At 25.5% G+C, this 13,282-nt stretch overlaps 1 protein-coding gene across 1 annotated transcript in view; it reads left to right on the top strand.

Moving 5' to 3' along the window:
• Positions 1–13,282, top strand: part of Rpn7 (regulatory particle non-ATPase 7) — a 14,801-nt gene extending 1,519 nt beyond the window's left edge. The window contains exons 2-8 of the mRNA XM_087166197.1: positions 1,601–1,806; positions 3,666–3,811; positions 6,380–6,599; positions 6,679–6,787; positions 8,605–8,773; positions 10,121–10,226; positions 13,162–13,282. Of these exons, the coding sequence (XP_087022323.1) occupies positions 1,601–1,806; positions 3,666–3,811; positions 6,380–6,599; positions 6,679–6,787; positions 8,605–8,773; positions 10,121–10,226; positions 13,162–13,230 (1,025 nt within the window). The 3' untranslated portion in view covers positions 13,231–13,282. The remainder of the gene's footprint in view (positions 1–1,600; positions 1,807–3,665; positions 3,812–6,379; positions 6,600–6,678; positions 6,788–8,604; positions 8,774–10,120; positions 10,227–13,161) is intronic.

Raw genomic sequence — 13,282 nt, 5'->3', positions numbered from 1 at the left:
ATGTGCATTTAGTTTTAAGGTTTGGCCTTCCTTCTCGTTGACTCGTGCTTTGACGTTATAATTTATAAAACTTCTCATTGACATCAAAAGCTGATCCGGAAATGTGCCTTTGCAAAATAAATGGTAGCTTGGAACGTAATAATTTAAAGAAAAATATTTTTAGGGAATAATAATTTTTAAAACTATTTTGTACTCTGCATTGTTCTGCAGAAAGAGCAGTTTGTGTTGCACTTTATAGCAAATTTTAGTATGGGGTACTTGCTTGCTTGGCTACTTAAAATTTTATTAATTCTTGGAAATCTATCCAATTTTGTGGAATGTTATTTTTTTTACCCTAGAAACTGATTTATTGATACATATAAAAATATATGTCTGTGCAGTAAAATTATATTTTATGTTGTAATTAATTATAATATGTAGTATGATTATAATTACCTATAATTAAGATAGTTTGTTTAGTACTGTATTGAGAAAGCAAGAGTTTAGGCATATTTTTATCTAAGGGCTGTTACCGTCCCTGATTAAGAATTATAATTATTAATGTATAAGGGAATATTTCCATATTGGTGCTTGTTCACCATATCAAATATTTTATACATACATATTTTATACATAGATAGAATTGTGCCTAGACTAAGCTTTAAAAAGATATATATAGCAGTTATCATGTGGTGGTTATATGTATTACCCTTTAAGTTTGCTAGATTCTGATTTTTTTTTTCCTTCCTAAATTTAAATTTCTATGAACTTAGTAAAATTGCCAAATTTATAATTTAAAAATTACAAAATGTGGTGGTACTGAATAAAATATTTTTGATAAAGGAGAAAGTGATGTATTAAATATTCAAAAGGTATGTAATGTGTATACACTAAATGTGTATACACTAAACTATAATATAATAAAAATTATGTAAATCTAAAATAATAATGAAATGTAATTGTTTTTTTTTTTTTTGTTTTGTTTTTTTTCATGACGAAAGTTTTAAGCCTGTTACAGAAGACTAAGAGAACACATAAAATAATATTATGTTTGTTTCACTTCAAATGTTTTTTGATTCGAACATTATATCCTAGTTTGTCTTTTAATTAAAACAAATAGAACATTATATCCTTGTTTGTCTTTTAATTAAAACAAATCAAACATTATATCCTTGTTTGTCTTTTAATTAAAACAAATTGATATTGTCCATAATACTCTTGGGAAAAGATAAATTGCTATTAATTAAAATAAAGACTAATTCAATGTGACCTATGAAAGCCAAAGTTTGTTCTTCAGTGTCCTCCATCCAGGATAGGTTGTGCAACCCCTTTGTTAGAATATCTATGAATGTTAACATATTTTAAGAGGCAATATTTTAGCCAGAGAGTTTTTATGAACGGTGAAAAGCTCTTTTCTATAGTAATGCTAACAATTAACTTTTTCTGGGTTGAAAAGCTGTGATTTAAGCACTAAATCAGCTTTCAGTGATATAATTTTGATTTAAAAAAAATTACTTTAAGAATTAATTTAACTATATAAATTTTTTTTGTTTTTCACTTTTTTTAAAAATCTACTTGAATTAAAATTAATATTTTTCATTCATTAATCATTCATTTTCAGATATGGCTCCTTTCTATGAAGAAGTCTGCAAAGACCTATCTTGGCCTGTTGATGCAGTTCTTCTAGAGAGTATGAAAAAAGTGAATGAAACTGAACTAAAGAAGTTAGATGACGCTATCGAAGATGCTGAAAAAAATTTAGGTGAAATGGAAGTGAGGGAAGCTTTTCTTAATAAGGCAGAATACTTAAGTAAAATTGGATCAAAGGTAAAATTAATAATCTTCTTGTTTTTTTTTTTTTTTTGTTTTTGAAACCATATACATTTTTAGATATCATAGTTTATTATAACTTGCAGAGATTTAGTGATTAATTTTTAAATCAGGTGTGTGATTTTTTTCTGAAAAAAGAAATTTTTTTTTTTATCCAGAACTCTGAACGAAACTAGTCTAAATGAAATAAAACTTTTTCCCTGTCTATATTTATGTATCTATTTTTTTTTCCTTCTAATTTTTACAGAACTTTAAAATCTAAATAGATTTGGTTTGAATATTAATGCTTGTATTTGATTATATTATGTAAATTAGTATGCTATTTGTAATTGTTAATTCATAATGTGATTTGAACTATATGTTTGATGTATGACTTGTTAACTTAGTAGTTTTAGTAAGATCTCATTATATTTATGCAATTCTTTATATAATTATTAAATAAGGTTTTACTATTTTCTTTTATTTAAAATATTAAGCTGTAGTTATTTATCTTTCAATTGTTGCTTTTTAATTTTCACTTATTTGAAAATCATGTAGCAAATAGCTTGTAAATTTATACTATTATTTAAACTGTTTGACCAGTATAAAAATATTTTTAATATTAAAAAATTTTTTTTTAAAAAAGGTTTTTTCATTGTGATTTTTATGCTGTCCCCCCCCCCCCCCCCAATATGGAAGAAATTTGCCATCCTTCTTTTGATTGTGCTTTTTAAAATTAGAAATGCTTAAAGAATTTGATCTCTTGGATTATCATGTTTTGTATTTTAAAATAAAACTTAATCTTTTTTTATTGCTTACAAAGAAACGTTTCTAAGCTAAACTCATAGAATTCATTGAAATTTTTACAGATGTTCGAAGAACTTATAAATAAATTGTATCTGAAAAATTAGCTGCCTAATTCCATAAGGAATGAAGTAATATTGAAAAATAGAGAAATAAAATAATGCTGAAAATCAGGTTGTAGTTACTAAACTCAAACAGTTATCGATGCTTGGTGAATTTTCATTTTTAAGAAGAAATGCAATGAGTTTCCACCATTTTGTACTGAATTTTCAAATGGAATATTTTAAACTTATTTCAGCATCTGTAAATTCAGTCCTTTCTTTCTTTTTTTTTTTTTTTTTTTAATATGAAACTCATTATATAACATTCACACTCTGTTGAAAATTTTAATCTGTTCTGTCATTATTATTTTAAAGCCACTAAGCTAATGTTTAAAAAGATTTTTTTTAAAAATGTAGTCTTAAAGAATAAAGTTTACCAACAAAACTTTTAGATATAAAAAGATAATGTCTTACTAATGTGTTTAATTTAAATGGGAGAAAAATTTTAATAATGCATGAATAAATTCAAAAATGTATATAAAAAAATTTTATTATCCGACAATTTAACAGAAAATTATAGCCTCTTTACTAATTCATTTAACTTTTAATAAATAATATTAGAAAATTCACTATTAAATGCAAAATATGTATTTTAATTTGATTTTAAATACTTGTGAAAAATCTCTCACCAATAAATGTAAAATTGCATAATAAAAACTTAAATTACTTGATTTCAAAAATTGACGTTTTTGTTTGAATTCTCAATACACAAAGTTGCAATTGGCTTTATAAGCATAAATTTTTATTAATTTTTTCATAGTTTTACTGTTGTAATTTAGTAAATTTTCAGGCTATGGTATTTTCTATCAGTTCTTCTAGTACTTGTAAAATGTACATTTAATTCTAAGAGTACGTAGCGCTTAGTAACGTTTATTTGTTAGCATATGTTTTGTTTATTTTAGCTTAAGTTAATGCTAAATTTCTTCTTAACTATAATTTACATGCATTTAGTTATTGTTTTTCTTTTCCTAGGATGCAGCATTGGCAGTTTTTCGAAAAACACAAGACAAGACAGTTTCCCTTGGTCACCGATTAGATCTTCTTTTTCATATCATAAGAATTGGATTATTTTATGTGGATCATGATCTGATTACTCGTAATATTGAAAAAGCAAAAAGGTACATGACTCAATTTTTTTTATTTACATGAAGGTTGACTGTGTTAAATAAAGAAAAAAGGAATGTGGTGGATGTTATATTTTTGCATTGTTTTAACATTTCCTTTTACATAGATTATATTCCCTACTTTGCTCCTCCCACTTGACCATAAGTAAATCAGCTCTTAAGAATTGGATTCTTTTATAATTATAATATGCATCACTAAAAAAAGTAATGGGAGAATTTATTTTTTAACCCCATCTTTTTATTAGGTTATAAAATTGTTTTATACCTTTTTTGTAATTTTATTTAAGCATAAATTTTTTTTAAGTTTTTTTTTTTTTTTTTAAACTTTTATTATTATTACTTTTTGCTTGACAAAACTAAATATTTTTATACTTTGTTATATACTTATTTAATTTCTTTTTGTGGTCATAAATATTGGAATTAAATATTTTTTTCTCAACGAACACAATTCTGTAAGGAACTTCTGTAATTGTGTTTGATTTAGTTGTAAATCTCTGTTTAAAATGCTTATCTATTAAAAAGAATCACATACTATTCAAACATGCACTATCTAGATATAAAGTTTAGTTCTTGTGGTAGGTAAATTCTTTTGTTTGGATACATACCTTCTCATAAAAAGCATCCTTGTTTTTTTTCCATCTGATATTTAAGATAATTTTTTTGTTCTTTTTGTTGACATTACAACATTAAAATAAACCACTTCCAGCAGCAGATGAATTTAAAATTTTCTCTCACCATCACCTTTGTTAATAGTTTATGGTTTTCCAGTATAAAACAGTGTTTCTCAACTTTGTCCGAAGCTTAGCGACATTATGAGATGCTATTGTACCATAATAAAATGCTTGAGTAATAATTATTTTTATCCATGTATTTGACAACAGCAGCATAAAACTTTACATTTATGTTCGTTTAAGATATTTAATATTTTAAATATATTTTATTGATATGTTCTCTAATAGTTTGTTAAAATTGACCATACTGCTACAATCAGGATTAAGATTAATTCTAAATCAGAATACTCTATTCCTCTATCAAATTTTGTGCACTTTTAGAAAGTATCTATCTTAGTTATGAAAGTAAAAAATCAATTAAAAAAAATATTTTTTTTAAATAGGAAAATTAATGTTAAAATTTTTTATGCATACTTGATATAATCTTAAATTTCAATCATAAAATCAAATATAGTTTAAGAAACTATTATTGTATGCACTTGGATGGTCTAGCTAGTTGACTTTGTCTAAGGAGACTGCTTTGGACCTCAAGAGATGGAAGACAGGACTTAAAGCCTTATGTGCCAGATTGGCTAAAAAGAATCTTGACGATGATTATAAAACATTATCTGCTATGCAATCTTGGCTTTGAAGCCTGTACCATTTAATTTACTTGAGTACTATTTTATAATTTTTGGAACTTCTAAATTTTTTTATTAAAGATCCATTTATGATTATTTTTTATTTTTGGATTTTTTACACAGTATAGGACCCAAAATCCCCCACTCACGGGTCCGACGAAATTCCGTATTTCGGAAATTCCAATATGGCATCCATATATTACGAAAATTCTATTGCGCTGTAAATTTCAGAAAAACCAATAAATTTAGCTAAGTTTCAATTGTAGATTATGATGGGGTGAATTTAAAACTGCCCCATCTTTAGAAATTTCATTAATTAAAATAATAATCTATATGATATAATCAAGAAGAAATAATTCATGATGAAATAATCTGAATCCTCCAAAATGAAATTCTCATTTTTTCTTTCGTTCTCATTGTTCTCGTTTTTTCTTTTGCATAACATTTTGTTTTAACAAAAGACGCTCACCTCCCTTTAAAAAAAAAATTTTTTTTTTTTTTTTTAAAAAAACTAACAAGGAACTACAAAAAAAGTAACAATTAATGCTAAGAAACTAACAATGAATAATTACAAAAAGAAGTAAACAACTAATAATGATAAAAAAAAATAACAAGTAACAAAAAAAAATTAACAGTTAATAATTAATAAAAAGATAGATAAATCGAATTTAAAAAAAACAGCAAAAGGGGTAGAAATCATTTTGTACACCAAGTGAGAAAGAAGTTTCAATGTCAAAAGGGTGTGGCTAATTTATGGTCAAACAGAAGAGGGAAATGTGGAGACAAACCAGTAAAGCACTTGCACAGCTGTCAAGATTGATTGATCAGTTTCTCCCAACTTGCATTTCTTTATTTTGTTCATTGGAAATACAGATGTTTTTACTTTTCAATTTCAACTGCTTTAGGAATGGATGTTTTGTTTGACACAGATTTATTATTTTTTTTCTCCATGTTTTTATTTTTAAAAGATAAAATATAGTTACTTACTTCAAGAGAAAAAAAATTCCAAATAAAAAGAAAATATGACTGATTTTTTTTTCTCTTAACAATAAAAATTTCTTATAAAAAAAATTTGGTCGGATTAAGTGCCAAATTTCAGGATGCCGGATTAGGGGTACCATGCTGTATATTATTCTGTTTATTTATTATTATGATGATTATTTATTTATTATTAAATTTATTTAAGATAAAGAATTTTGTTATTATTTAAGCTTGATTGAAGAAGGTGGAGATTGGGATCGTAGAAATCGGTTGAAAGTTTACCAAGGAGTATATTGCATGGCAATTAGAGATTTTAAAAATGCTGCAAATTTTTTCTTGGATACTGTCTCGACATTTACCAGTTATGAGCTGATGGATTACAAAACTTTTGTTACTTATACTGTTATATGCAGTATGATATCGCTGGCAAGAATAGATCTCAGGGAAAAGGTGCAGTATTATTTTATTTATTATATTTTAAAAAACTTCATATAAGTATCCTTTCTAATGTAAATGTTTATTTATTCAGGTTGTAAAGGGTTCTGAAATTCTTGAGGTTCTTCATAGTGCTTCAGATATTCGTGAATACCTATTTTCCCTCTACAATTGCCAGTATGCTGAGTTCTTCCAGAAGTTAGGTATAAAGTGTTTTAAATTTTATCAATCTCTATACTGATTATTGCATTATTCTTAGAATTTAGCACTTTTTTAAAGATATTAAACGAGTCATTGACGTATCAAATTTTTTGTTATTGTATCTAATGTTTCGAAAAAATTCGCTGTGGAGTTCAATTTAGAAATTTTGACCATTTATTTATGCATTGTTTATTTTTTTATTATACATTTTGTATATGTATAATCAAAATACATATACAATGTATATTGAAGACAATTCAGTGTAGCATTATTATAATAATGTTAAATGTATGTATATAACATTAAAGAAGTTTTTGCGATGGTGACAAATTTTCCGTGAATGGCATGCGTGTATATTATGCATATCTGCTTATTATCAGATATATTTAAATTACGTTTTATTTTTTGCTGTTAAAAGCAAATGCTTTCATATATAAGGCTTTTCTACTAATATTTATATCAATGCAGAGAGATTCCTTATAAGGATTGAAAATTTCATAGCAACTCGTGACTGGAAATGTCATCCTATGCCCTGAAGGTTGCCTCTCCATTATCAGCTCACGTGCACATTTGAAACCATATTTTTATGTACATAAATTATCTTAATTTTATGTTTTCTTGTAATTGTATAAAACTGTCTAATGTTTTTTGCAGAAATGACTACTTTATAGTAATTCAATGATTGGTGAGCTCAACAATTTAGTCACCAAATTAGTAAATTACGATAAGATAGTTACCTCTGAACTGCTTTGAATGCAACTCTGCAAATGAACATGAAATTAAGATAGTTCAAGTTGATTTCAAGCTGTAAATTGATGAAAAGGTAGTTCATTAATCTGATAAAACAAGTCGTTTTCAGGGAACTACGAACAAATATTATTAATGCACATGTTTTTGTAATTAAATTAAAGTCAATATTAATATAACCTTAATTTTTATTGTATTAAAACAAGAGGTATTAGGAAGTACATGACTAAACTTCTGCATTGTAGTCTTTGTAAAGTTCACCTATATCACTTTTTTTTTGTGTGTGTGGAATCATTTACAAATATACTTGCCTTATAAATATACTAGACCTGAATGTTAATTTTAAAGCAATTAACTATGTTGTTTCTTGTCACATTTCTAATAATTTTCTTTTTATTCTACAACATTTAAAAAAAATCTTAGTTCTGTAATAATAATTCATAATGATTCATAAATCTAATATTATGAGATTCTCTTTTAAAAATATTTTTCATATAGGGCTAATTTTTTTATAAAGGAAACTAGATTAACTTTTACACTTATTTCTGCTGCTATTGTTAAAAAAAATAATAATAATAACAGCATTGGTTGTGGAGATTTAGTGCAAATTATTATATGAAAATCTCATATGAATCATTTGGATATGAAATATCATAAAATTAATGAAAATAGAAAATTAATGAATATTATTTCTTTAGATTCATGTACGGTCAGAAATATTAATCCAAGCTTAACAAGTGAAGTGATCATAAGAATAGTTAAATAATAACTGTATTGTGCTTTTTTTTTTCTTGATAATTGTTACTACTATCTTCAGATTGCAACAAAAATAAGTTTTATAAACATAAATCAAAACATTATATGGAAACAAACTGCAATATTGTTTGTTATTTATTTTGTGAAATCAAAATTTATTTAATATGCAAATAACAAATGGAAGTAAATAAAAAAAGAAAAATTTGCAAAAAGTTAAATTTGTGTGAAGAAATAATAATTTTGTTTGCATTATAGAGATTTTAGAGTAAAGAATTATGAATTGTTTTATATAACATTGAATTTTATTTCTTTACAGCCTTGGTTGAGAAAATGCTTAAACAAGATCGTCTGTTGGCACCTCATTTTCGGTATTACGTCCGAGAGATGAGAATTATGGCATACACTCAACTACTGGAATCTTATAGAAGTTTAACCTTACAATATATGGCTGATGCATTTGGAGTTACTACTTTTTTTATAGACAAGTAAGGCTGATATAATGCATTTCTACATACAGTATTTTATCTTTTCGAAGTTCTCATGGGACAATACTTCTTGACCACACCAATTGTAATGCAAGAATTAAGTGATATTCATTTGCATTGAGTAAAAAAGTTTGAATTTTGTGTGGGAATAAATTTCAATAATGAATAAATTTATTTGTAATTTTTAAAAAAAAAATGTGTAAAATTTAAAATTGGTTTTTGTTGACCAATAATGAGCTAGCTCGTTTTTTCATGCCCAAACGCTGACCGATGCATTTGCGGCTCATTGCACTTGCCTTATCTACTGCAACTTATGAAACCTAGGGTGATATTGAATATTGCAAAAACTTAGTACATAATTTAGAATGTTTTACTTTACTTCCATATTCAATTACAAAATAATAACAGGTGACATGACAGTTTCTGTATAAAATCGTCGGTCAACAAAGTGTTAACATATTCAGAATTAGCTTTCTTTTGATCTAAAGTTAATCTTTTCTGTTGCTTTATAGAAGTCCATTCTAAAGTGAATCATTGCCAGTTGTAAAAGGTTTTACCAAAGCTTATTCTTGCTATCTTTATAAATATATATATTTGTTGTTCATTAAAGAAATAGAGATAAATGACCATTCTTTATTACACTAACTGCGGTATTTAATATGTATAGTATCAAAAAGTTATAATTTTTTCTAATACTCACTTTTAAGAAAATTATTTCCAATTATATACTTTAATTTTTCACGGGGTTTTAAAGTCTATATATCATATTCTTTAAGAGTTTGTTTCAGTCTTCATAATTATCAGCATTTCACTATAAAAATTAGTGTGTTATTTGTAAATTCAGTATGTGATTTGTTAATTTATTAGCATCACTAAGGTTCGATTATAATATTTTACAAATTCTTTTCATAATTATAAAATAAGGTTTTACACTATTATAAAATATTGAAAGACTAAAGTTATTTTAATTTCTTGAGTAATTCATTAAATTTTTTTTCTCAATTGGTGTTTGTTAATTATGATGTTAATTATGATTATGTTTGTTAATTATGATTAAAAATGATTTAAATAGCTTGAAAATTAATACTATTATATAAACTACATTTCAATGTAAACTGTTTTAAAAATTGTTTTAATATCTGATATTTCTTTTGAAAAAGAATTTCTTACACTTGGGTTGAAAGAAACATATTTCTTCCAAAGTAGTTTTTTTCCATGGGTATTTCTTCTGTGGAAGAAGCTTAATATCCTTGTTTATAATACAGACTACAAGTTGAAAATAAGTGTTGTACTAAAAAAATAATTTTATTAGAATTTTATTCATTTTAATTATTTATTTTTTTGTAGAGAATTGTCAAGATTTATAGCAGCTGGAAGATTGCACTGCAAAATAGATAAAGTTGGTGGGATTGTTGAAACAAACCGGCCCGATAGTAAAAACTATCAATACCAGGTGAATTTATTTTCTGTGTATATTATGCAGGATTTGTAATAGTCCTTATATTCCTGATAACAAAATATTTTGTCCTTCATCCTTATTTGTCCTGATTTTTACTTTTTTGTCCTGATGTTCCTAATTTTGTAAGTATTCAGAACATCCTATTTTCTAAAACTGCAAATTTTGAAAAATTGGAAGATATGGATTTTTTGATCTGACATTTTTTTTATTAATAGTTCTATCATATAAACTGTTCGCTAATTACTAATATATCCATAGTTCAGGTCTTACTTGCAAATGCAGTCGTTTTATGAAAACGAAACTCAGCTAACAAGTTTATATTATAAAATTTTTCTGATTGATATCAAGATCTAATACTTATTTATTATTCTCCCAAATGCAGTTACAAATATTGTAGAGGGGAGTTTTGTAGTTTCACAATTATTTATTTTTCTTTTTTATCTAATATAAAAAGAATTGATTCTAAAAAAAAATACAGAATTTTTAAATGGTTAATTGAGGGATCATCTATAAAATTACTTTGATACAAAAATGTTAAGCGGTGTATTCACCGTGTTTGCATTTCAAGATTATTTAAATCTTACTTTAAAATTATTTAATAAAAGAAGTTTTGAACTCGATAACAAACTTTAATTAAATATTGTTATGAGGGAACTTTAGCTAATTGATAGTGATTATTTATTTTGATAGTACTATTTAGTGCTATAAAATTTTCTCATGCATTAATTTGAAATTAGTAAGAGTTATATAGCTTTGATAAAATTATTCTAGAAATTGAAACTTTCCATTGTAAACAAAGTAACTCTGAATTTAAAAATATTAATTTTTATTATTACTGATATTATTTTTCTGCTGTAAAATTTGGTTACACGCTTATGTAGAGCAAATTACATTTTTTTTGTTTGTTGTTTATCTTTTTTAAAAGTAGTTTGCATAATATAAAAAATACAATTTTTTTTTTTAAAGAAATTTTTTAAATCTTTTTTTTTCCCCCTTCTCCCTTTAAACCACTACAAAGCCTATACTGTTAAATTTCAAGAAACCAATATTAAAACTCATTGTGCAAAATGTATATTAAACAAATTACTTTTTTTGTTAATTTAAAGTTGCTGTATATACAAAATAAAAAGTATGGTAAAAATCACTTGAAGGGGAAGATATCTCAAAAAGTACAAAAATAAAAGAAAAATAGATATGTTTGAAAGATGCAAAACACTGAACTGGGACTTGTTAGGGTCAAGGTTTGTATCAATGAATAAATCTGGAGCAAATATTTGACAGTGTATTTTCAAATTTTTTGTTTCATGCTTATTTTTCCAGATACCTGATCATTTACACTCTTTTTTATTCTATATTACATAGATTTATGGTAGAATTTTTTTATAGCATTGGTATGTTATTGTGTTAATGACACCTTGAGTGCCCGGGGCATTTATTTTCATGGACAATTATTTCAACCTAAAATCCCGTTATCAGTTATTTATTTCTAGAAAAATCAATTTAGTACAGTGAAACCTCTCTGGAGCGACCACTCTGTTCCTCAGTAAAATGGTCGTTCTTAGAGGTTACCTGCATTGATTTCAAAATTGTTGTTGAAGGTTCATGATTTTTCGCTAAAGATTTTATTTTTAGTCAGTGTCATTTCCTTGGTGCAGAAATGCCACTCCTGTTAGCTATATGAAAAAGACAAATCTATGAATTAAATTTTAGTCTATAAAAATGATCCCTACTGATATAATTATGGGCTAAACAAATTTACCAATTATGAATGATAAAGCTATTTTAAATAAATAAACAATTATGTTTGTTTAAATTTGCTTTTGATTTTATATCATAAAAATTAGTTAGCTTCAAAAGATGCGAAGAGGTTTGTTTGAATTGCTTGTTTTTTTTCTAAAAATAACTTTTTTTCTAATTTAACTTTCAGCTCTAAATGTAAACCATTGATAGCATCTTCTTTAGTGCACTCTTATTGCAACATGAGGTTCTATCATCAAAAAGATCTTTCTAAATAAAAGTCTCAAACAAACATTTAGAATAAATTTTAATCACTTATTTGTTTTGTTAATTTTTTTGTTCTGGTATTTTTTCGTGTTTCCTTATTTGGCCTTTTACGCATTTGGTGCAGATGTTGGTGCCCGGTCTCTGGGAGAGGTTTTAATAGCCGTTCCTGAATGTTTTCTTCAATACGAAGTCTATTGAAAAAATTCTGTTTCTCACAAAAGTAGTCATAAATAGAGGTAGTTGCGACATAAAGGCGGTCTTTTCTGGAGGTTTCATTGTATTTGCTTTAAATTGAGTGCAAAGAATAAAAATTTTCTAAAACAGAGTTTTATTTTCTTCCAATAAATGTACTATTAAAACTCTTCCTTTAATATTTTCTCTTCAAACATTTTAATGTGATTTGACTATTGTACAAAAATTTTTAAAGTGTGAAAGTAAAAAAACTGTTAATAATTATATTTTTAGACATACTACTATACAACGTATAAGCAAATATCAGTTGTACTCACAACAATCAAAGCATTTTGACATGTTTTCAAATAGTATTATAGGGTTTTAGGTGCAAAGGGAAAGTGATTATACAAAAGAATTAGGCCGGAAGTTTTAATATTATGAAACTAATGAGAGAAACTTGTACCCTATAAATTGTTAAAAAATAATACTTTTTTTAAACTTGTTTAACCCTTTTTATGCTAAAGCTCAATATTTGAAGAAGAAAAAAACAATTAAATAGTTCTTGAAATATAACTATTTGTAAAAAGGAGTTTATAAAATAGTGGTACAACATAATTTTAAATAATCATATTTTTAAATTAAATGTGAACAATTTATTTATGTATTTTATGTGGTGCTGTTTTCTCTTATTCGATTTATTGTGACTATGATATCTTTTTTACTTTTTTCTTTTTTAATGTTTATTTTTTAGGCTTGCATCAAGCAAGGAGACATTCTTCTGAATAGAGTTCAAAAACTGAGCAGAGTCATAAACATTTAACTTTTCACTGTCTGTATTTTTATGTGAGCTTAATAAAATATGTATTCACAAA

Source organism: Parasteatoda tepidariorum, chromosome 6 (genome assembly GCF_982258835.1).
Source record: "Parasteatoda tepidariorum strain Cologne lab strain chromosome 6, Ptep-v5.0, whole genome shotgun sequence".
Classification (NCBI taxonomy): domain Eukaryota; kingdom Metazoa; phylum Arthropoda; class Arachnida; order Araneae; family Theridiidae; genus Parasteatoda; species Parasteatoda tepidariorum.
This window is presented reverse-complemented; position numbering and strand designations above follow the sequence as displayed.